Source organism: Plectrocnemia conspersa, unplaced genomic scaffold, assembly GCF_051122295.1.
Source record: "Plectrocnemia conspersa isolate PC_06_02 unplaced genomic scaffold, ASM5112229v1 ptg000003l, whole genome shotgun sequence".
In the NCBI taxonomy this organism is placed as follows: Eukaryota; Metazoa; Arthropoda; class Insecta; order Trichoptera; family Polycentropodidae; genus Plectrocnemia; species Plectrocnemia conspersa.
Genome location: NW_028277167.1, coordinates 21,006,871 through 21,031,091, shown reverse-complemented (window position 1 = coordinate 21,031,091; position 24,221 = coordinate 21,006,871). Strand labels below are relative to the sequence as shown.

The 24,221-nt window shown below is 31.2% G+C and overlaps 1 protein-coding gene across 1 annotated transcript in view; it reads right to left on the bottom strand.

Annotated features, from left to right (window-relative positions):
* Dhc93AB (Dynein heavy chain at 93AB) overlaps positions 1-24,221 on the bottom strand; it is a 26,584-nt gene extending 2,363 nt beyond the window's left edge. Inside the window, exons 1-51 of the mRNA XM_088182464.1 lie at positions 23,692-24,221; positions 20,874-21,031; positions 20,568-20,790; positions 19,734-20,329; positions 19,379-19,663; positions 19,079-19,189; positions 18,673-18,827; positions 18,408-18,603; positions 18,081-18,342; positions 17,872-18,020; positions 17,314-17,811; positions 16,589-16,861; positions 15,226-15,543; positions 14,998-15,156; positions 12,713-12,886; positions 12,315-12,460; positions 12,120-12,246; positions 11,542-11,571; positions 11,151-11,396; positions 10,644-11,095; positions 10,438-10,579; positions 9,955-10,367; positions 9,757-9,892; positions 9,431-9,696; positions 9,037-9,370; positions 8,265-8,977; positions 7,897-8,198; positions 7,679-7,833; positions 6,030-6,166; positions 5,497-5,963; positions 5,315-5,430; positions 5,093-5,254; positions 4,837-5,036; positions 4,607-4,763; positions 4,116-4,544; positions 3,857-4,047; positions 3,364-3,796; positions 3,175-3,295; positions 2,939-3,114; positions 2,701-2,870; positions 2,507-2,645; positions 2,285-2,449; positions 2,032-2,225; positions 1,754-1,958; positions 1,529-1,693; positions 1,144-1,455; positions 937-1,085; positions 776-863; positions 622-701; positions 278-554; positions 28-219 (exon numbers count right to left, since the gene is read on the bottom strand). Of these exons, the coding sequence (XP_088038590.1) occupies positions 28-219; positions 278-554; positions 622-701; positions 776-863; positions 937-1,085; positions 1,144-1,455; positions 1,529-1,693; positions 1,754-1,958; positions 2,032-2,225; positions 2,285-2,449; positions 2,507-2,645; positions 2,701-2,870; positions 2,939-3,114; positions 3,175-3,295; positions 3,364-3,796; positions 3,857-4,047; positions 4,116-4,544; positions 4,607-4,763; positions 4,837-5,036; positions 5,093-5,254; positions 5,315-5,430; positions 5,497-5,963; positions 6,030-6,166; positions 7,679-7,833; positions 7,897-8,198; positions 8,265-8,977; positions 9,037-9,370; positions 9,431-9,696; positions 9,757-9,892; positions 9,955-10,367; positions 10,438-10,579; positions 10,644-11,095; positions 11,151-11,396; positions 11,542-11,571; positions 12,120-12,246; positions 12,315-12,460; positions 12,713-12,886; positions 14,998-15,156; positions 15,226-15,543; positions 16,589-16,861; positions 17,314-17,811; positions 17,872-18,020; positions 18,081-18,342; positions 18,408-18,603; positions 18,673-18,827; positions 19,079-19,189; positions 19,379-19,663; positions 19,734-20,329; positions 20,568-20,790; positions 20,874-21,031; positions 23,692-24,007 (12,060 nt within the window). The 5' untranslated portion in view covers positions 24,008-24,221. The remainder of the gene's footprint in view (positions 1-27; positions 220-277; positions 555-621; positions 702-775; positions 864-936; positions 1,086-1,143; positions 1,456-1,528; positions 1,694-1,753; positions 1,959-2,031; positions 2,226-2,284; positions 2,450-2,506; positions 2,646-2,700; positions 2,871-2,938; positions 3,115-3,174; positions 3,296-3,363; positions 3,797-3,856; positions 4,048-4,115; positions 4,545-4,606; positions 4,764-4,836; positions 5,037-5,092; positions 5,255-5,314; positions 5,431-5,496; positions 5,964-6,029; positions 6,167-7,678; positions 7,834-7,896; positions 8,199-8,264; positions 8,978-9,036; positions 9,371-9,430; positions 9,697-9,756; positions 9,893-9,954; positions 10,368-10,437; positions 10,580-10,643; positions 11,096-11,150; positions 11,397-11,541; positions 11,572-12,119; positions 12,247-12,314; positions 12,461-12,712; positions 12,887-14,997; positions 15,157-15,225; positions 15,544-16,588; positions 16,862-17,313; positions 17,812-17,871; positions 18,021-18,080; positions 18,343-18,407; positions 18,604-18,672; positions 18,828-19,078; positions 19,190-19,378; positions 19,664-19,733; positions 20,330-20,567; positions 20,791-20,873; positions 21,032-23,691) is intronic.

The window sequence follows — 24,221 nt, the reverse complement described above, 5'->3', positions numbered from 1 at the left end:
ATTAACTAATACTTTATTTTGTTTTACCTGCATTCCAGTCGGTGGTTCGTTAGTTATTTTAATAGAAGATTCTAAAATTCCCTGAGGTATAATATGTGCCGCAGCAGTAGCAGCTGGTTCAGCGCTCACAAAAACCCTATAATCTGGATGCGAGCCAGAAGAGTTAACCTCCAGTGTTTTTTCAAGCGAGGGCAGCCATTTTTTAACCAGATGTATATTCTAAAAATATACATAGTTAAATACTTATATTTATAATAATTAAAAAATATTAAAGCACCTGTAAGACGACCCAATGTCCATTCTGAGCCGCAATATCCATCGCCCTTTCAGCGACAACCTCTTGACCTTGACCCAATGAGACGTTATGAAAATTTCCTTTGTCTGAAGTGAAGCCCAAGCTCTTTCCAAGAGTTTCAACATCTTTTAAAGGATTTACGCCAGGTGATAATATGAAAAATATTGAAGTTGATGGACTTGTCTCTTCAAATGATTTGCTGAACTCCATTGTCCTGTTTTCCACGAACTTTGCTCCCATTTTTTCTTCAATGAATGCACTATAAAAATATTATGATTTATTTAATAATTTATAGTTATAAAAAATAAAATAAATAAAATACAAACGCTAGTGCGTAAGTCATTCTGTCCGGACGTAATGCTCGCATCATGCATAATCTTTGCAAAGGAGTTTTATTTTTCCATTCCTAAATTTGTATCATATTAAGTTTAATATAATATAAATAAAACTTGTTTTAAAAAATAAAACATTAAAGCATACTTGAGGAAATTTTTCTTTTTCAGGACATTCCATTTCGACTAATTTCCTCCAACGTTTCGATGATGTTTCAATGTCCCGATCAAGATTTCTACGTATATTAAAAATGGTATATATATCTATTTTGTAAATATTATTATTTATTTAAAATAATTTATAAGTACCTGAATTCATCTTTACTAGACAAAGAACATATACCACCCCAATTTTGATTTGTTAAAAAATCAACAGGGCTTGTTACATGTGGTTTAATTGGAAACCTTAACAGGAAATCTAAATCGGCTGGCAGCACTTCTTCACTCATCAGCAATATCTGTTCAATAAAATACAATTTTAGGTTTCATCAAAAAAATATTTATAAATTTTTTAACCTGGAATGTCATCTGTGAAGAAAATATAAGCTTATCACATTCAAACAATCCTCTTGTGGTATATTGAAAAACTGAATAAGTAATACAGTCAATTAGATTTTGAACTCTCAAATTTACGTCTTCAGCCGGATCTGCTTTAGAAATCGCCTTTTGAAAAACGACGCTGAATGCTTTTAGAGAGAATTGATAAATTGGATTTATCGTATTTAGATCGTTCAGTATGAAATATAGTAAAGAAGCTCTTGCTGCGGCTGGTCTATATATTTCTCTTGCTTGATCAATTTCTATAGACGTAATCTTAGCTTCTGCCACCTACAATTTTGTAATAATTAAATAAATAGTGTTCACTTTACAGTTTAATACATGCAACAAATTAATAACATACTTTTCTTTCAATATCAGCAGCAGTTTTTTTGGTTGTCTCTAAATTTTCAACCAAAGCTGTATCTCCTAAAATATTACCACCAGCTGATGACAATCTGGATAGAAGATCATCTTCCAATCCTTTCAGTTGTATTTTAAATTGATTTTGTTGTTTTGTAAGATCGGCCTTTAATATATTTCAATATTCATTACTGTTCTATAATAATAACCGGTAGATTTAGCTTACTTTCAGCTCTTCCAAATCAGGTCTTTCGGCTTTAACAACTTCGGCCAATAACTGATCTTCTAAACCATCTCGTGTGACTGTAAAATTCACCAAAGTCGTCTGTGCTTGCATTTCAGGTTTATAATGCGGATTTGCTAATTTGGTATGCAAAATTAAGCGAAAGTCAGAGTTATATTCCACTTCTTTATCACCAATCTTGATCGCTCTTAAAAAATAAAAATAAACATTTAATAAAAATAAATAACAACATAAAAATAAAAATTAACACTACAACTAACCTTCCTTTTTTAATCAGATTTCTTCCTAATAACGGATCCAAAACAGGATCGACATTCTCACCAATATTTTCAACTAAAACAGTATCACCTTTACTTAATGCCTTTTCAATAATATCCAAATAACCTTTAGATCCTAATCGAATGACGTTCAAATTTTCTCCATATTTTTGTTTGATCCATTTTACACCTTGTAACTGTTAAAAATATTTTTATTTAGATAACGTTTTTTTACAATGTAATTATTTAAATAAACCTGTGGATCAATCATCAACGGCCATCGATCTGAATTTGAAAGTATCGTTGCATTCTCAGTACTCATCCTATCTGAAGGTAAACCTTCATTTTGCCACATGGCGATTTGAGTATCATCAGTGAGCAACGTCAAAGGGTCGAGACCTTCAGTTATAGGTACTGCTGGCTGAAATATGTATTTTATTAATGTCAAACAATATGTTTTGATTACATTAAAACATACCTCTAAAGACTTGATATTTATAAGCCACATCTTATTCAACAGATCTAATCTATATTGCTTTGTAAAGCATCCTACGTATGATATAAAAGCTGTTACTAATAACACATCTCCAGGTAAAGTTGTACTCTGCTGCATGAAACTAAAACATACATATATAAAAGTATATTTAAAAAAACAATCAATCATTAAAGTACCTTGATACTGCTTCAGCCCATCGAACATTTTCACTAGCTAAGCCTCCAACAAGTCGATTAGCTAATTTGATTGTACAATTTGTGGCATCTGCTTCTTGTTGGCATTTAAGTTTTTCAAGAGTTGCTTGCTCAAAATCTGCAGTTAGGTTTGCCAATTGTTCTTCTAAAGACTTGACCCGAAAGCGTTACTTAAACATATATTATCAAAAACATCGGTTATGGATATAGTGATACTTACACAGACTTTAGCTTTAATGATTCTTAGTTTTTCTGTAGCTGCTGCCAATTCAGCATTAGCAGCTGCTAAAGCCTTTCTTTTTGGCTCAACGTCACAGTAAACTTCATAAAATCTGATGATGTTTATAACCCAAGCGCACAAACCAGCAGCTGCTGCTGATTTTGATCTTATAAATTCTAAAAAATATACAAAATATAATATTTCATTTATAATTGCTGTTTGAGTGATAAACTTACCAGGTTCAAATTCTACATCTTTTAAATATGGAGCAATCGCTTTAGTTACTTCTGGGTGTATATTTTCCTTGTCGTAATTAATGAGGGCTTCTAAAAATGTATCGACTTTTGCCATCGTAATCTAAAAAAAAGGTATAATATTTTAGAATAAAATATATTTGTTATATTTTTATTTTATTAAAAATTTACTTTAGCAGATTTCCAACTTCTGTCTTTTGGTATTTTACCACCAGGAGCGAGCAGAACCATTACAGCAGCAGTGACGTTTGTCACAGCACCTGGAGGTGAACCAAATGACTTTAACTCTGTAAGATTAGCTTTATTCAAAGTATTCAATGCTTCTTGTGCAGCCAAAAGAGCAGGTTCAGCTTTAACCAAATCTTCTTCGCAGTCTCTTTGTTTCTTGGATACTTCTTCAGCTATGATACCAACTTTAGTTTCTTCTTCGTCAGCTAAAGCTTTCTCATTTTGAACTTTCTCAGTCTCAATACCAACTATTTTGATAAGAGCATCAGCTGCTTCATTTTTTTGTTGTAACTCAACCTCTTGAATGGCAAGCTTAGCTTTTAAATCTTCGACTTGTTCTGCAGTACTTTTAAGTTTCTCTAACCCATTTTCTAATCTAAAAAATATTTTTAAATTAAAGCAATCTAAAAATGTTTTTAAATATTTAGATAAATACCTAGTGACTTTAGCTCTCAGTTCAAATGATTTCATATTAAGCAGTTTAGAATACAAGCTTATTTGCTCAAGGTAACTCTTTGGCGTCGTATAGTTATAGCGCCTTTCGTTATTCAAATATGACTTTGACATTGAATTCACCGAAGTGTGTGCATAGGCCATAAATCTTGAAACTGAATCTCGAAACTCCTCCTATATTTAAATCCATAACATGTAAATATAATATATAATCATTGCGCCACTTGACTTTTGAAACGTACCGGTAAAACATCTAACTCAGATAAAAATCTAGTAGCAACTGACACCAATGCCTCTTGAGGCCATTCATGGAACCAATTTATGGCAGTGCTGTTTATAATAGCCGGGAATTTCCTAGATCTCACTCTTAATGTAGATCCAACAGGAGAAAAGCATAACACTACTTTTAATTGCTTTCGGACTCGATCTATAAAAAACTTCCAGCAGTTTTCTCTAGTGTCTAATAAACCTGCTCCTTTTACTTCATTCCTCACACCAGAGATTATATTTTCAATCTCATCATCCGGAAATAGATCTGGTACTTCTCCGGAAGCTAGAAGATCGTTTATTAGCACTAAAAATTGCTCATTAGGTACTTGGGCATCCGTCATCAGGAACATAATGCCAACGTTTTTCAGTCCAGCTTTCATATACAATCCGGATAGCTCATTCTAAAATACGCGATTCAAATACATTTTTTAATAATTGGACTCAATGATCAATTGCTGCTTACTTTTAAATCTTGAACACCATAACCTTTCCTGAGTTGAATCTGTGATACTTCAAGACTCGATATAAAAGCAGCTAATCTAGACAATGATTGTTTACCAGAACCACCGACACCCACTAACAATGCACTTCCTCTGGGACTTTCCAATATGCGGTTAATACTGTATGAACGATATTTAATAAATTATTACCACAATGGCGTGTATGATCAATGCGTAAGTAAAATATTTTTACCGGCATATATGCATCATTGCGTCTTCAAACAATACTAAATTCATAGCAGCTACTAAGTCATTATAACTGAGCAGAGCTTCTTGTAAAAGATGTGTGAGTTGTTCCCATGCTGTAATTGGCATATACTTTGGTTCTCCAATACCACCAGCAAAATGGCAATATATGTTCGGTCTTTCAAAAACAGCTGCTTCATCAAGCTCCTATAAAAATTATATATTATATATTTGCTTCAAATAATATACAGTAGTTATAATACCTCAAAGTTTTTCTTGCAGATATCGATTTGAAGCTTCAGAAAACCATCAATGTCTTTGTCATCTACTAACTTATCTCCATAGACTCGATGTGTTTCATGTAACCATAAGCGAATCAAATCAGATGGACACAATAAACATTCACTAGTACTAAATAAGAGTCCCTAAAAAAAGTATTATTTATATAAAAACATATATTTTATAATAAGTTTATGATTAAATACTTGGAAGACGTTGGAGAAGTCTCTCAGATTAAAAATATAATGGAACTTAATAGCCGTTGGTAAGAATATTTGACTGGCTTTGTTATGTAGTGCAATTGTAGCAGCCACGATGTTTGCTATATAAAATAATGCATTATAATAAACTGTAATTATCTTAATAAAAAAATATGTGTTCAACTTACTAGATAATCGCGTGACGGATAATGGGAATCTTAATTCGGCGTTGGCAAAATGCTGTGTAAGTATAGAATGATATATACTATTCAACGCTTCAGTTCCTGGAAAACTAACGGCAAATACGCAAAAATGTCGTAATAGTCTCGGATTTATCGTAAAACTGCCGGACGTTGGATTCATACAAGACACGTATTGACAATTATGAATGTCTTTCAAAGTCAATCTACTCCGGTCGTACCAGTGATTATAATCCAGATGCTGTCTTATAAGAGTATGAGGTTGAACTGTCCCATAACCGTCAACTTCTGGCATGTTCATGTCATCGATGAAATAGATCAAAGTTTTATTGCCAGGTGGACCATAATTCCTACCGGCTTTTTTTTCCAAAGGTCTTTCCAGAACCTTTTGCAACATTTCAGACGTTGTATAAAAGTTGAACGGGACATTCGCAACAGCGTAATTCTCTGACAAACTAATTAATATAATTAACATTAAGTTTAATTTGAAAATAATTAATTTAATATTAAAAAAACCATACTTAGCTAATTTCTCATTTACCATAACAGTTTTACCACAACCAGCGTTTCCTACTAACATAACTGGATGCTTCTTATCCATTAATAAATCAATGAAATATCTGATTCTAATACATTCTGATGTAGGCACCAAGACAGCCTAAAATTAATAATTTATCACGAAAATACATACATTCTCCATATGTATCATTCATAGAAATAAATAATTTATAAAAGTTAGTGAAATAAAGTGATATTAAACCTAATAATATTGTTATAAAAAATAGTATAATAATATCTACCTACATATATAAATATATATTTTTGTTAGCATTTTAATGAAATCATTTTCACTAGTCGAAATCTGTTTCTACTAGTGAAAATATATGTATATACCAGGTGATACTGAATTTATATGCTGCTCTAAACTGTCAAAGCGATGTAAATGGTATTCTTTAACTGACAGTTGTGAACGCCACTTGATTTCATTAAAACGGTTAGTACATAAATATTTATTATGGTAAAAAAGTTGACTTAGCTGGTAATATACATTCACTGTAACATATAAATAAGCACTATTAACTTGAATAGTACAGCACCCTTTTAAATGTTACCAGTGGCGTAGCTATGGTGGCGCGAGGAGGGCGGGCCGCCCCGGGCGGCACTTGCTTGGGGGAGGCATATTTGCGATGGGATCGTCTAGTGTGGCACTTAATCTTAAATGCACTAAAAAAATATATATATATCCACGAATAGCAAGAGCTTAACAATAACCAATTAATTATTTTAAAAAATGCTGATTTTATAACCATGCAAAAGACGTATATGGCGTGGGGCAATTTTAAGGGGTACCACATACCCTAGCTACGCCACTGAATGTTACATAGTTTGAAGAACATATTTTTTGCAGATAGTTTTAGGTTGAAAGTCATTTTTTTTGTAGCATTTTCCCAATTGTGTTGTTTAATATATAAACATCTAATTTTTATCGGAAAACTGGTGAAGTTAAGAGAGCAAATAAAATTTATTGGATTCGCAAAGACTAATTCTTAAACCAGCTTAATGAATATGATACGTAAAAGTCCAGACAAAAACGAATGAGGACTGATAATATTGTATCACGAGACTCTTGGAAAGCACTGAAAGACTTCTTTAGAGCTGGATGGTAAACTGTCTGCAAGCTGTGAGTTATCTATTTTATCAGAAACGATTAGTGGAAGGATCAAAGTAATTATATTTAGATATTGTAAGCCGTGGCGTTTATATAAAAGGTTGAAATAGGTTTAGCAACACCAGACTGATTTTCGAGAGAGATAAGAAAGCGTGATAAGACTTTTCTAATAAATATAAATCATTATCATATTATTTCTCAGTGCTTCTCCCCTCTTTTCATCAGGCGCTAGGGGTATTAAAAGCTGTGAGCCACGACAGTTGATCTTGAGTCGTCAACCAGATAAAGTAAATAGCGCACTTCCCTTTTTCTGTTTCGTCAAACTTTGTCAGTCAATCACTATCGGTTGCCACATACACATATTTAAGATATATTTTAAAATGCAACACATAATATGTTGATCAAACCTTTACATTACCAGAAAAGTCTTGAACTAATTAGTAAATAAATTGAGTCATGATTAAATGTAATTAAAATAATGAAGGTAAAGCACTTAATTACCTGTAGTGGTATATCAGGATCTAATTCAAATTTTGGTAATCGTTCTGTCCACGGCAAAAAATTTTTAGTTTCGGTCTCTATGTAATAATCAAAGACAGTACCACCAGTTGGAAATTTGACCGATTTAAACTCATTGACCCACCATTTAGTAAACTCTAAAATGTAATTTGGATTAGTAAGTATTTTTTAATCTAATTAATTTTAATAAAAAATATTACCAATCCTATAATCGATGGATTGCTCTTGGAACATAGCTGACCCAAAAGCCCAGACACACGCAAATACAAAATATAAATCATACCACTCCTTAGGACAATCAGCTGGCGTATGAGCAGGAATTAATAAGCAACTCAAAAGCTGACATAACATAGCCACGTGTGCCATTTCCACGATTGGAGTTATCTTTTTAAATCTTGTTTTGACATTTTCTAAACAAGGAGGTATGTATTTATCAAACAGTACTACTAAATTAGATTTTTCTGCTGGTATAGTTCTAGTTTCTAGCCAACTTGTCACATAGCTAAAAATATAAATATGAATAGTAATAAAGTTCATAAGAACAGTAAGTTCTTGCATTATAACTTACGGATTCCATCCTAAATCCTGTGGATTTATATACAATATACCAGCTCTTGATACTGTAGCTGGTGTTGCCGTTCTCAAATTAGATATTTCAAACAAGAGTCTCATTGCTGAAGTTAGCGCAATTCTCTCATTGCTAGCTAAAGTCAGTACTTTATTATCGTCCATCACAGTATTCAAAGACTCAATCCACATAGGATCTATATCGCCATCCAAAACAATCCACTTTGGATTATCTCCATTTAGATTAGCTTGCTCTCTCATTATCACAGAAAATAAGCCATCTTTCCATTCTCTAGTAGCCGGATTAATTATACCAAATAATTCATCATTAGTCACAGCTTTAGGGTTTAAATCATTATAAATAGGTTTTCTCCTGATGTTTTGATACGTCTTAAATAAAGTTTTCCAAACTTGTGTTTTACCAGTTCCGGCACTTCCTACTATAAATACAGAATGACGCACTTCCAGTAGTTCTTCCAACTGTACAACTTTTAAAATAAAGTTGTCTTCAGGCTGTAGAGATAAATCTAAAGCAGCTTGCTTCACTGTTCTTTCAAAATCTATCTCTCGCTTCCTAGGAACTTCTAGAGCTGGGAATAGATCGCCAATAAGACCCATGAAAATAGGCATATCATCTGTTACGATCTTTGGTATGTTGAAATCTCGCAAGGCTCTCATCAATACCTCTTCTTCTGGTCTTCCAGGATCGCCTCTCTATAACAAAATATTGAATTTAATTTATATTTTTAATATATGTATTTATTTGCTTTTACCTTTAAAGATCCAGCAACGACTAAAACTGACTTGATAGCACGAAGTCCCCAATCGTAATGATCTTGCTTTGATAATAATTCTTTACATAGCGTATATAGCGTGATAAATTTTCTTGCTAAGACTCTAGCATCTTGAAATCCTTCTGCTACCAACATAATTTCACAAATTAATTCAAAATCTGGTACAACCATGGCACAAGGTCTAAAGAGTGCCTTTAGATTTTCAGGCAATTCTGTTCTTCCAGCATAGCCGGGATTCATAGTGATGAATATACCAACTGAAGGTACTAATGCTATTGGTTCTCCCATGAAGTTAAACTTATCTTTCTTGTCTCTAAAATAGTATTTATATTTATTTATTGAATAATATTTTTAACGAATTTAATAAATTTACCTGATGGCATCTTGTACGCTCTTTACTTGCACCGCCACCACAGATAACACCTCTACTGATATTCTGTTGAACTCATCGAAGCAGCCCCACGCCCCAGTTTGTGCCAACCCTTTATATATATTTCCACAAGATTTATAATCCATTTGTTCCGAACAATTAAACACGTAAACCATTATTCCTAAAGCCCTCCCTAAATCTTTTGTGGTTTCGGTTTTTCCGGTACCAGCTGGTCCCGCAGGTCCACCGCCCATGATCAAATGGAGCGACTAATAATTAAATCATTAAAATGCTACTTTTTAACTATTATTATAAAAAAAATACATTACTTGTGTTAGTGTGATATAACAACGATCCGTCAAAGGAGTTATGACTAAACGAGGAGTGTTTCCCAAGTATTCGTAGCTGTATTTAAACTGAGCGTCACAAATGTTAGCATAACAGTGTCCTTTCTTCTCATCCCATCTATAAATGATAAATATTACGAATAAAATGATTAAATGAGAAGTGAAATATTAAATATATACCTGTGTCTCAATTGAGACTGCCATTGAAAAGCAGAAGCACTTTCAACTTTTGATTGAATTAATTTTCCGACAACGTCTCTTGAATGTACATCTATAGTACATATAGTCATAATTTTTTGTCTATCCTGTTTGCTTAATTCTCCTATGAGTAACGAAATCAACGTGCTTAATTGAGCTACTTGCTTTTTATAATAGTCTTTTAAAGCATTGTCATATCCTTCTTCCAGTCTCGAAAATGCTATATTGACCTCTGTGGTCCACCAAATTTGAGTTCCACATAAAGATACTTGAGCTGGAAAATCAAATAACCATTGCTCTCTAGGTTTTTCTTCATATGATACTGTCGCATTTGCGAAATAATGCCGGATAGATTCTCTCATCTCGTTTTGGAGCCGATTTAGCCATACTTCAACCTAGGTTTTCAATAAATTATGTATATAAATGATATTATTATTTTAAATATTATATTATGAAAAATCTTACAGCTCCATTACAATCGCATTCTTGAAAAAATATAACATTTTCGCCGTCTTTGGCAATCATGCCTTCAGCAAAACGTTCTCCGTTAGGTCCAGGTGGGTTGAATTTTAACTTAGCTATTGAGTCGAATAATTTAGTCAAATGCCTAAAGTTGCAATGTAAATTAATTATACATATATAGATTTGTATATAAAATAACAAGCAAATACCTGCAAACCAATTCTGGTTGATTTCCATTTGATAATATATCAAGTAAATCAGCAGAAGAAACAAAATAGAATCTAGGAAACGCTAAGCGCTTCGTTTCCAAATATTCAGCTAAAGCTTTTTCACATAGAGTCAATTCTTTCTGCAGAATATCTAACTTTGATACTAAGCCTTCTTTGTTTGTGCCTTCTACCACATTCGGCGTTTTAGACATCTCTTTCGTCATTTCTTTGAATTCAGTATCGATTCTATCGAATCGATCTGAATCTTCCGGAAGTTGTTTTCTTATATCTTCAGAGCTCATAAATATGCTTTCTAAGTGAGTCCATGTCCTTTGTACTTCAAACCATACTGTGATGACCTGATCGGCTATTCCTAACTTGTTTTGCCATCCTGATACTTCAGTCAAAAAGTGAGCTATGAATTTTGATGTTATCAAGTTTTGCAGTTGAACCTATGAAGATTAAATTATAATATATATTTTGATGTCAATTAATTCATTAAATTACCTGATTCTCTTCCAATGTTTCAATCAACTCTTCACTAGCTCGCAACATCATACAAGCTGTTCTAACGTGTAATTCTTGCTCAAATTCCATATTACTCCAAGTTTGATTCAAATCTCTCAAGACCTTCTCCATTGACATTTCTTTAACTGCTTTATCGACAATATTTTTAACTTCTTCTTCGCATTCGTGTAAGTTCAACGCTAAAAGGTCTGCTAATGTAGTTCTTGTATCCATGACTATCCTGACCTATAATTTAATATTCTAAATAAACATAATGATTGAATTGTTCATATTATATTTCAAAGACATGTATTTTAGGAATCTAAATATATTTACAGATCATTCGGCACATTCATTATTATTTCATGCTGGACGGGTGTTTCATACTTACGGTGAGTTCTTGGGGCAATTCGGCTAAGCTCTGTGAAACAAAAACAGCCAATGATTTATTTACAATTTTAATGTATTTGAAAAATATCATGATGGAAGCGAGTGAAACATTGATTTTGTATATACATAACATTAAACACCAAGAGCATGCGACAATAACTCTGATCATGCCTTCAAATGTTATATTATTTAAATGTCTTTCAAATCAAAAAAACATACAACACAAATCTATCATCATATTGTATAAATTCCATAGCAAAAATCTAACATTCAGGCGTGCATTTTATATGGTGTTGCAGCCGATGTTTTGTGCCTTATCAGATTAATCTTATATTTTTTATCAATGACAATTCCTAGATCAAACAACAAAGCGTTATAAACATGCTTTATAGGACATCATTTCGATGGTAATATTTACATCGCATGCCAACATCGATGTCACGTTCAACAACTGCTCTAAACATGTGTGACTGATTCATAAGATATAATGGGCAACCGTAATTTGAGTAAACCTTGATTTTTCACTTAATAGTATAATGACATTAAACGCTTCAATGTAATTTTATCATTATTACTTACCTTTGTACTCCTCATCAATTGATCCCAATGCCTTTCTCGGATCGCTGGATTCTGTAACTCACCGACAGCTCTTAAAGAAGTCAACATATTCTTGACGGTAGCTTCCAGATTAACATAAGCATCCCAACTATGAATTGAATATGTATTATTTTATATTACACTCCAACTATTGTAAGAAAAATTGAAAACACGAACTTTCTCATTTCTTTATCTAAAGCTCTAATCTCCTTAGCAAACTTTTTACATTCAATATCCATGTTTTCAACGTCGATTTTTCTCCAAGGAGTCGTTTTCCAATCTTCTATGCTTGCTTGCACAATATGAGCATAATCCCACAATTGCTATAAAATATATAATTGCTCATTTAATAGCCTATAAAAATTTTGTTATGAAACACTCATCACAAGAGATATATTGAAAATACAATACATGAGTAATGAGCATTGCAAATCATCATACGTACATAACAATGCATACATTACATATATTAAAATATGTTTTTTAATTGTACTTCATCATATTTATATATAGTGTCTATATTTTAAATCATTATTAGACTTAAAATAATATTTTAATAAATCACAAATAATAACCTTTAATAACTTGAGCTCCCTGCGACATGACTTTAAATATTTGAATTCTGGTACATTCACTTCAAAAAGAGACCCTGAATCATAAATTCCGTTCATTTCATGCTCTCTTAAAGATAATTCTTTATCTGTTTTATCCATGACCATATAAGGAGCACTGCATTCATATTTAAAAAACTAAAAGTAAACAAAAAATAGTGCATTAATTATAAAATCTTACAATTCATATATAAGTAAGACAACTTGACAGCTAATCTAGCCTAAACGACATTGAGGTCTAAATATTTAAATCAAAATATTACGTTGACTCAATTCAAAAATCTGTTTAATTCGCTTGAAATATTTCTTTATTTACTTCACTGCGTCATCTGCGTTATTTATTGTTGTTTTTTTAAAGCCTTTTTTAACATTTTAACCAGCAGAATGACTAAAGTAATATATGCATCATTGTCATACATACATACATATATAATGTTTTAAGAAAACACATATTTTTTTACTAAATCACACTTTAGTTATTTGGCAATTCTATCTAACTATTAATTAAGGTGACCATTATTTTTTTTACCTCCCACAAGCATCAGTAAACGAACAAAAATTATTGAGTTGGCATTTTTTTTTGTTAAAACATGGAACAAAAATGTTTTTTTTTTAGTGTTCTCCTTTGATATTTTAAAAATCTGATCACCTTATAATTAATACTAGTACTAACATGAGCTACGTTTTATTTATTTCATAACGTTCAAATAATATTTTATTGACACAAAGAATTCGAAATCATTATTCAAAGTATGCTTGATTGATCAACGGCATGATTTTCGTATATTGAGATTTATAGAATCTGGTCTGTTAAAAAAAACTCGGTATAGGCAAATAAGTATATGTATTCTAAACTCATATTATAAGAGCTTTTAATGAAGTTCGTCATGCCTTTATTTTAAAAAAAATTTAGGTTTGGGTTTTCATACAAAATAAAAGAAAAATCCGTAACTCTGAGGTTGCGCGCTGGAGCCCAAGAAGCGGTACTCAAATTTTAATTTATAAAATATGCGCTTTTATTGAGAAACGGCTCCAGCTGCAGCGGCATCTATTGATTATAAATTTTACATACAGTAATTTATAAAAAATAACAGATTTACCCCTTAGTAACGCATTAGGCTTACGCCTGTTAGGTTACAACGAAAGTAAAAACACGAAAGAATAAATCAACGTATGCATAAAAAGTTAGAAGCTATGTAATCGATGGAAATATTAAAAGAAAGCAAGGACTTATCCGAAAATGTTTTACTACATATTGCCATTTGGAACGCCAACGGTATATCGCAACACACACAAGAAATAAAAAAATCTCGAACAACACAAAATAGATGTTTTGCTGGTCTCTGAAACTCATTTTACGAAAACAACTTACTTCAAAATACCTGGATACTACGTTTATACTACAAGGTACCTATATAGAACTTAGAAGTAATAATTAAAAACAATATTCCACATTTCAATAAAATACTTTCAGGCGACCAACGTTTAAATTTAAGATCGTTTTTTTATCATTAACGCTTTCCGCCATAATTTCCCTCTAAAGTACAATATTAAAAAATAAAACTATAGATAATTTATTATGAAGGGATTATAATGGCAAAAATTCTATTTGGGGATCAAGACTAAAGGAGCAATAAAGGCAATCAATTGTACGAAGGGAAATGGAAAATAATCTGAGGTGGATCTCCACAGAGCAACCATAATACTGGTCAACTGATCTGAAAAATACTACCTGACTTGATTTATTTTTGCATTTTCAAAGGCATAGATGTAAAACAAATTTTAGCTGAATCATGTTTCGTAGTGTTATTAAACTGATTAGGATTTATTCAGAGAAAACTTTGACTATATTATCGAATTGAACATTCGCTTGAGAAGCAATGATAAAGTAAAAGAATTAACCAAGGCAATTCAAACAGCAGCTTGAAAAGTCAAACCCAATCTAAATACAAATAAAAAAAGGAAAATCACTCCATAATATTAGGAAAAAAATCATATTAAATTTAAATAATAGAAACTAAGTGTATTTTGTATTAATCATTTTTATATGAATATTTTTGGATTTTGGTGACTTAAGTTTCATATATGTATTATGAGAAAATTTACTTTGATATACACGTGTTTTAAAATACGAGCACGTTTCGAGGTTCCTCGTATAGTATACTGTCGTTTAGGATAGATAATAATTTATGTTAATTTTATATGTGCGATTTTTGAATTCTGTGCTAGTATATATACAATAAAAATACCTCATATTTCTTAAAAACTTCTCTATAGAAATTAATATTTGCATCAAAGATATGTATCCTTTTTCTGATACAAGATACTTCTATGGCTTGCAATGGAGCGACATGCTGCTTCACTGTTAATGCCAATTTCTTGCTATTGATCCATTGTTCAGGTAGTTCCTAAATTTAAATTAATCTTGAAAACAATTTATTTACATATTCGATTGATATAATGGCTAAAATATTTACTTGTAACAAAACGTTAACTTCTTCTGGAATGTCCATATCGTAAAACTTTAACAGCTCGATGGTTTCAGTCAAAGGACCAAACATCTCGTCAGTGGCATTTCCGCGATCTTTAACATTCATCAAATATGCCATCACGCTGACTAAAGTCTCATAATCTCCTTCAGTCACCGTTTGCAGTAATCCTTCATCTGCTTCTCTTATGAAAGTGGCTAAATTTAGAAGGCGTGTCGTGACGTTAGATACCAAATGTTCTTTGTACATATTGCCCCATTTTCTGTCAATGTTTAACAAAGCTTGTCTAAATGGTCTTATATCAACCTGTAATTAAAATTTAAGCATACTTTTAAGACTTGTTTAAAACAACGAAGGAGTTGAAAAGTAATCAAATAATCACTTAACAATATCGAAAATATATAAAAAATACCATAATTTATTACTGTGTTTACTAGTTTGTAACCTTGCTCAGCGGTCAAAATCAGGGCTCACGAAGAATTACAAATAAAGCAAAGTCAAGGACAAATATGTTTTATATTTTTTAAGCTCTAGTATCATATTTATGGGTGAAGGCTTCAGGTTTTATGCAACAGCAGTTCAATTAAAAATATAGATTTTAATAGTCTCAGTCTTCTTGTTATAAAATATTGCTATCAAATGCATCAGATATTATCATATAAAGTTTATATTAAGACTACCACAGTGTTAACATCCTATTTTTCAACTATTGCTGATTACATATTATCTACATGATTTGAATGCTTTAACTTTTTAAATGTTATTACCATTAAATATAAAAAGCTTTAATCAAACGATTTTGTTGTTTAAGTTGAACACAAATATGTTGCTGATTTTTTATTGTATTTTTTTATTAAATTATGCGGAAGTAATTACTACATTAAACATACTTTAATAAACATTTAAAGATTATTAAATAAATTCTTAATTACAATGACCTTGAAAAAATATTTATTATCGATATACCATTAAATAATATATTAACCAAAAGTGTTACTTTGGTCTTTGCATAAACGCTTTAACGCAATAACAAATATTTAGACGTAACTTAGCTTTAATCTGTGTGTTTCTGTTTTAGCAAGAGAGAGAAATAAATATATACCAATTGTATGTTTTTGGTAAAGTAAATCTGTATTTCACCCAATATACCATTTGTCATCAAATGGTATATTGGGCGTGTTCAATATACATTTACTTTTTAGTTTCCAAACACTGCAGATTTTATATTATTTTGATACATTATTTACATAAAATTTACATCAAGTTGATAATTATGTTTGTATTTATCCTAACTTTGATTATTTGTCTTAATAATTTGATTACTTTTCTGGTATTACTGTAAAACTCTTACTTGAAACCATGAATTAAAAATCTGAAACGGCGCCATACTCTCAATTTCGACAAACAGATTTTCATATTTATCTATTTGTTCTCGGAACGCATCCATCTTTGGAGGACAAGGCTGTGGTCCATCAGTATCATCCAAACCCATTAAATCCAATTCTTCGTTCGTCAATTGTCGTCCATATATCAAAAACATTTCCATGACCCCTTCTCGATCTTCTAACCATAGATACGAATAGTTTTCAAAGCTGCTGCAAAATTCGGCTGCTTCGTTTACGACCTGTACATATTTATTATTACTTATCACATATAAGTCCACTCGATTACAGATTATTAATGCGATACGATAATTTATTCATGAATATATAATAAGTTATCTGAATCAAGCTCATTCAATTTTTATCTTTTTTTAAATAAATTTAATCTTTTAATGTATAATCTAATGTGTCTCTAAATTCATAAATTAAACATTCAGATTGATACATATAATTAAGTATTCTATGCATTAATTATAACATTATTGCATATAATCATGTTTTGTTCATCAAAATGGATATAATAAATTAATACAATAATCACGTGTCTCAATATAATTGCTCAATAATTACTCGTTCATCAATATGCATATAATCAATACCATGAGGTTAACCATAATATTTCGCAAAATATAGTCGGTCTTTGATCTTACAGCAATAAAAAATAAACGAATAACTTTGAATATTCGCATAATACCTTATTTACGCTCTGCAAAACTTCCTTAATCATGTCTTGAATATCAGAATTATTTTTTATTTCTTCCTCATATGTAACATCTTTATAATTAGAAATTCTATCCACTAACGAAGCCATAGTAATGATATCATTGATTAGCTCGTTCAATATACTGTTAAACCCTTTAGGATCTTCCATGTTTAAAGATGGTACATAAATCATATCTGGCTCTTTCAATTCCAATAGAGCTTCAAATAGAGGTGCCAAGTTGTTGAGCGGATCCATGTGCTCTGTCAAATATCCCAAACTGCATCCAACAGTCTTTAATAGAGATTCTGAAACTATATTATCAACAAAGTTTACGTAATTCATCCACATTTTAGTGTCTTGACTATCGTCCATGTTGAACAACTTCATATTTTCGTCTAAAAGTGTTTTGATGGTCGAAGAAGCGTTTTCCATTTCTGAGTACCTCTTCTTTATTCTCACTTGTCTTTCTTCGATGCTAAGAGTTTCATCCTGATAATATTATTCAGTTTAATTGTTAGAGTAACAGTTATATAATAAATAAAATAAAACCTTTTTGCCATCTCTTCTCTCAAAAACTGGTATTCTGCACCAAGACGACATTATGCTTCGAATCTCTTTTAGATTAGTTTGCGTCTTCTGCAATCTACTCTGTAGATTACCAACCATAGTATGAAGGGATTGCAGATAATTCCACAGATCTACAAAATTCATATGATATAATACGTAGTATATATTGTTTGTATTAATGCAGTACATACCTTCAGAATTCCAACTAAGATCACTATAACCTCTTTCGATTTGCTCATCTATTGTCATAATTTCTCTTCTCACTAGATCGAACTCGACTTTCTGCGTAGTTTTTCTGATCCTGTTATACCAATCTATTGTTGTATTTAAATTTATTCTGTACTGCCTTAAAGTATCTTCTTTTTCGAATATAGTGAGAGCACTCTCTGGAATCATTTCAAGAAGAACTTCTTCTCTTTTTAAATAGTGAACTTCCCGCAATATAGCTACTAACTTAAAAATATAATGATAATTCAATATAATGCTTCTTTAATTGATATTAATATTAAAATCTATACCTCAGGATCAAAATTCATTATCAATTCAGGACAATCGCGTTTTCTCATTACAAGATTTTTCTTCATGGCTTTATCTATGATACTAGGAACGCTCAATGCCCATTGTCCAAAATGAAATTGAGCAAATTTATTCATTTCTTTCATTAAAAATTCGTATTTTTCCAAAATGATCAAAGCATGCTCACATTGTGTTATCCTAAAATTATTTTTATATATAAACATACTAAATTTATGAAGTTAAATAATGTATTAATAATATACACACGGATGCTGTAAAGCTTTAAAGTTGGTTATTGGAGCTGTAGCTCTTCTTTTTACAGCATCTATAAACATTAGTCCGCCAGCAGTTGGAGGCATATAAATATCCAATTCCATATGACCAAATTTCTCCAGACGATTTACTTGATCGTCAAATATATTCTTAAAAATAAAAACACCGCAAATAAAATATGATAAATTCGATGTCAAGTTTTATTTGTTTAAGATAAATATATTAATTAATTTACACTTTAACAAATAGTTGTCTATTCATCGATTTATTGTTTGCGATTATATATGAGCACATATTGTAATTTTATAATTACATAATTGAAATAATTTAGTAGGAAATCTATTTACACAGAGCGTTTAAATGCACGAATGCTACAATTTCCAATTGTTATAGCAATTACCTGACACACGTCCATTTCTTCATCCAATTTTGCCAATATGTCTGTGTATTTCGCAGTGAATTCCTTATTGATCAAAGGTCTATCTAGGACAGTGCCTACGATGTCTATTAACTATAAAAAAAATCAAATAAATTTATATTCTAAAATTATGTAATATGTTATTATGTAACAAATACGTTTAAACGCTCGCTATGATTGTTTGATCAATCTTTAACTATCACGACATGACAGTCGCTAAACTGTCGTGAATAGCGAGAAATATGTAAATATAATCAATAAAATATGTAGAACGATTCTGACCTTAAATATACATTCTAGATTGGCGCAATTGTCAAACGACTCGCATAATATAGTCGCTAGCTTAGTATCCAATTGAATGATGGCGTCTTGAAATTTATCAAAATCTTCTGTAAAAGTATCGTCATCTGGTTCTAAGACGTCATAAGTTTTGGAAGCAAAGGCAGCAAATAGAGAACTGAATTCTTGAGACACTCCAGTTATTCTAGAGCTCAATATGCGTCCTTTCAAACCACCTATTTCTATCTTTTCTAACTTCGTAAACTCCAAGACAGTGTTGAAGAACCACTATATTAAATATTAATATTATTTAATAACATTTAGCTTAGCTATTTAATAATCAAATATTATGGCAAACCTGAATAGTGTTGAGCCTATCCAAAAATTTGTTTAACCTTTCGAAAACGGCGTTAGGATGAAACGTCCAAAAAACAGGTTCGCGATCTTTAAAATAGGTAGATAAATTTTCTTTATAATGATCAAAAGTTGCCCGAAACTTTTTTAGCACATTGGCCGTTGCAATGATCCTTTGTTTAGCTTCGTCTATATCGCTATGAAATAATGTAGTCGAATCCAGAAATCGTTTTCCTTGATGTATCAGTAAATTGCACAATTCTCTCAAAAGAACCATCAGTTTTGAAGAATGGCAATAATACTTTGATTCGCCCCAAATTAAACATAGCACATGGAACATCGGTCTGAATAATGGGATCAATTCTGAAAAGTCAGTGTCTTCAAAACCTTGAAAATGTCTTTCGATTCCTTTCAGATGCATATCGATATCTCTGGCTTCTTTAAGTGCTGCAACTATATTTCTAAATAAGTTTCTGAAGCAAGGGAAGTAGGCAGAATCTGTCATTTCCAAAATGACTGCCATACAGCGAACCCTTTCGCTCCTCAGCTGATCATATATGTAGGTTAGATTGCTTAAGCGAGATCTCCAAAATTCCAATTCTATAATATACAAATATTTTTTTTAATAAAAACCCGCTATGCTTAACATTTTTAATTTATTTAAGTAAATAATTTCGCTTTCAATATATTCAAGTGTAAAAATTTACACAAATATGAAATATTTATTCATGTGTAGTATGTGTAGAGTTGAACAAAAAAAAGAGTGAAAAAATATGTTGATATAAACATTCAATATTTCAAGACTATAAGGTTTATGTTAAAAAAAACTACAACTTGCCAGCTTGAGGTGTTGGATTTGCTCCGTTGTTGAACGCATGAGAAGAGTCCTCCAGCATGACGTCATTGATTTGTGTCGCCCATTTTATTATCACTCCTTCGATGGCACTCTTGAGATACAAATCAGCCTCTCCACCTTCCACCAAATCTCTTTCGGCATCGTTTACCTTCTCAACGCCCACAGGCATCGGCAAAACAGTTTGGCCATTCACCTTTCCTTTAACCTGTTTAGTTGAATATAAACATTTTTTTTATAAATATTTCCGAAATTATTTATATTTATATTGTTTCAAACACAAATGCATACTTGATATACAGTGCTCTTCAAACTGTGTACGTGTTTTTTAATATCTTGAGCCACAACCGCTGGCCATTTGGTGTGATTCAAAGGATTGGAAAGTAATGGTACGAAGATTTCGTCCACCAGTGCTGCTAATTGATCTATTGTCTTAGGGGCCAGATCGCCTAGACACATCAAAAGATTTGCCTATTAATAACTTCAATATTAAAATATAAATTAAGAAGCACATGAAAGAAATAAAATTTTAACACACGTTGCAAACATAAGGAATGAGTAAGCGAAACTACGTTTTAAACCAGTCTTATAGCCATGACCGTCAGGCCCTAATCAAGTTAATGGATTTTCATGATTGAATCGCTTCATTGCAATCTATCTTCGGCGATTGATGTTTAGCGATTTTTTTGGGATTGTTATGCAAATTGCTATAAAATATATATGTTTTTTATTTTATTCCTTAGAAGATTTTGCATTGGTTTTATTATATATTACACATAATATATTCAACGCAGTCTGCTATCAATATGTGAATTTGAACTACAGATTAAAATACAACCTTAATATTAGAAAAAATTGTCTCAATCGTATCTTAAACTTGTTTTACTTATAGCAATATAAAATACAAAGTAACAATATTATTTTGTAATAAAAATGTAAATATGAATGAAGAATGTCCTATTAACAAATGTATAAATATTTATAATATGATAGAATGGTACTTTTAATTTTTTTTAAATCGACAAAGAATATGTAATAAGTAATAAAAATCTTCTAATTTACATGACAACTATGACCGCAAATTATCTTTTTAATAATATTTAATTGCGACGATGAGCAAAAAATGGATTTTTTAAAATGCTATTAAATACATAGGTATATATTTATGCAAGCAAGAAAAAATTAAAGTCAAATATGAAAAAAACTAGTTTTACATTAGAAGTATCTTAACTGTCAGTAGTTACAATTGATTTAAACATTAATTTACTGTTTAGTGTAAATTATGAGGCGTATTTTTTTTATTAATTCAAATAATTTTCTCAATTTAACTATTTTTGATAGATGAAAACTGTTTTTGTTGTGTAGCGAAAATCATCTCCTCGTATTTAACACCGAAAACATCATTAAATCTGGATGGCTTGAGTAAGGGATTATTTAAGACACTATTGTCTACAACTAAAAATCTCTGAACATCAACGGATTATAAACACCATCTCTTAGCTACTTTAAAATGCTTCATGTAATACACACAACAACAAAAATATAATAAATTGTATTCTAATGTTCCCAACAAATAGTCGCTATGATACAAATACTTATAGGAATGCTTATTAATATAAAGATATTTTTTTTTAATTCTCTTCATTAACACAAAGTACTTAGCTTCACTCGTATTCCAGACATTGCAACCATATTCAAGGTCGCTACAAACTAGCGAATCGTACAGAACGCAAATCGGCAATAAATTATTGAAGTGACAATGTGCATAACAAATCTTTATCCTAGTTCAAAACTCATATTTCTGATTAAATCATATCCATCTAAACTATAAATGAATTCCCCCGCACAAGAAAAAGTCTTAAAATGAAACTATGAGACAGTTGATGAAATGGCTAGTTATTTATCGACTACCTCTACAGCGACTTTGGATAATTTGTGAGGACAGCAAATCCAAATGTGTGCGAATACTCTGAACAGGACGGCCGAGAGCGAATCCGAGCCCCGGGAAAACAATGATTCCGGGCCTCATGACAAAAATGGTATTTTATGTATTTTTTAACATCGTAATATAAATTCTTGAATAATTAATAAAAGCTACAAGTTAACCCTTTCTATGCTAAAAATAAATATAAAATTAGCCACCGTTGCGACATATTTCTCTGAAATCATATTTTATGCGAATATTTTAATTATGCATTATAAATTAATAAAAATATCTACTCTTAATATTTAGTTGATAATTACTCGTGTTTTTAACGAAATATATCTCTAAAAACAAAAAAAAACTTGCAGAACAATAACCCTTAAGAGTAATATTTAAAATTTTATAGTTGCCAATTTACAAGTAACTAATTAGTATAAATTATTTTAATTAAAATGGGTAAACCATGACGCAAAAATATTAAAAAAGATTTTTTTTAATTATTCTATAAAAATTTATTGCGAGCATAAACATAGAACTGTTTTTAGCTTCAATCTTTCTTTATCTATTAGATTTTTTTATAATTTAAAAATTTACAAACGAACTTAGTAATATTTTTTAATAATAATAATTAACTAGTTTATTACATGTTAGTAATATATGGTATATTAATAGCACATATTTTCCCAATAGTAACTAAATTTTATATGATAACCATTAATAGATCGTTTTAAAATGGCTTTTAAGAAAGTTATGTAAGCTCATTCATAAATCAATTATTTCCCGCTGTAAAAGTTATTTTAAGAAAAAATAAATCCATTAAAAACTTAGAAATAGTTTTTATGTGACGTCTGATATTAAACAATTTATATTTCTTCCATATTTTTACATGTGGGAAAATTATAAAATAAAATATTAGAAAAAATATCAATGAATATAAATCAGCTCTTTAACCGCGTTCATGTTCGGCATAAACGAAGATAACTTTTCAAATTTAACTTTTTTAACTTTATAGTTGTTAATCATGGTAATATGATACAATAAACTGGCATCGGCGTTATCACGCAAATAACCCATATCAAAAATATAACATTTAAACAGATTGTGTTACAAAAAATATCGATTTCAGTTTAGCAACACGCAACGCGGATGATTGAAATTAATTGAGTGTAAATTTTAATTGCTCACCTGCTATAATCATTTCGTTGCATCTCTCCTTTGGTATGACAGCCGGTGTTTTCTTTACAAAGTACACTCCCTTGGTTTTTAGCACAACTGGAAAGGAATTCGTAGGGATGAGTTGTGCCGAAGGCGTGAGGACTACGATGAGGGTCAAGCAAGTCGGCTTGTCCGTGAAGTCTTTCAGAATATTCCTGTAGTCTTCTATGGCCAGGACTCTGCTCCATTTCTCCGGTTTGAGTCTGAGGGATTTAGTGACGTAGCTGCCCAAGTACTCCAATCTCGGGTCGTGGTTCGACGGGGAAACTTCGGCCAATTTGGACATTGTTCACATTGTTCGGTGACAAGTTAGCTCTCAATTTGACTCGGGGATCTGGTCACAATGCTGCGTGCTTGTGAACCTTTGTGAAAATGGCACAGGAGAAATTTCGTAGCAGCGACGATATGCTAAGCAACCAGTTACTTCGGGTCACGCGAACTTTCCCAGTATACTGCGATGCGACAGGTCGAAATACTTTGCGGTCAAAAGAGCACGGGGG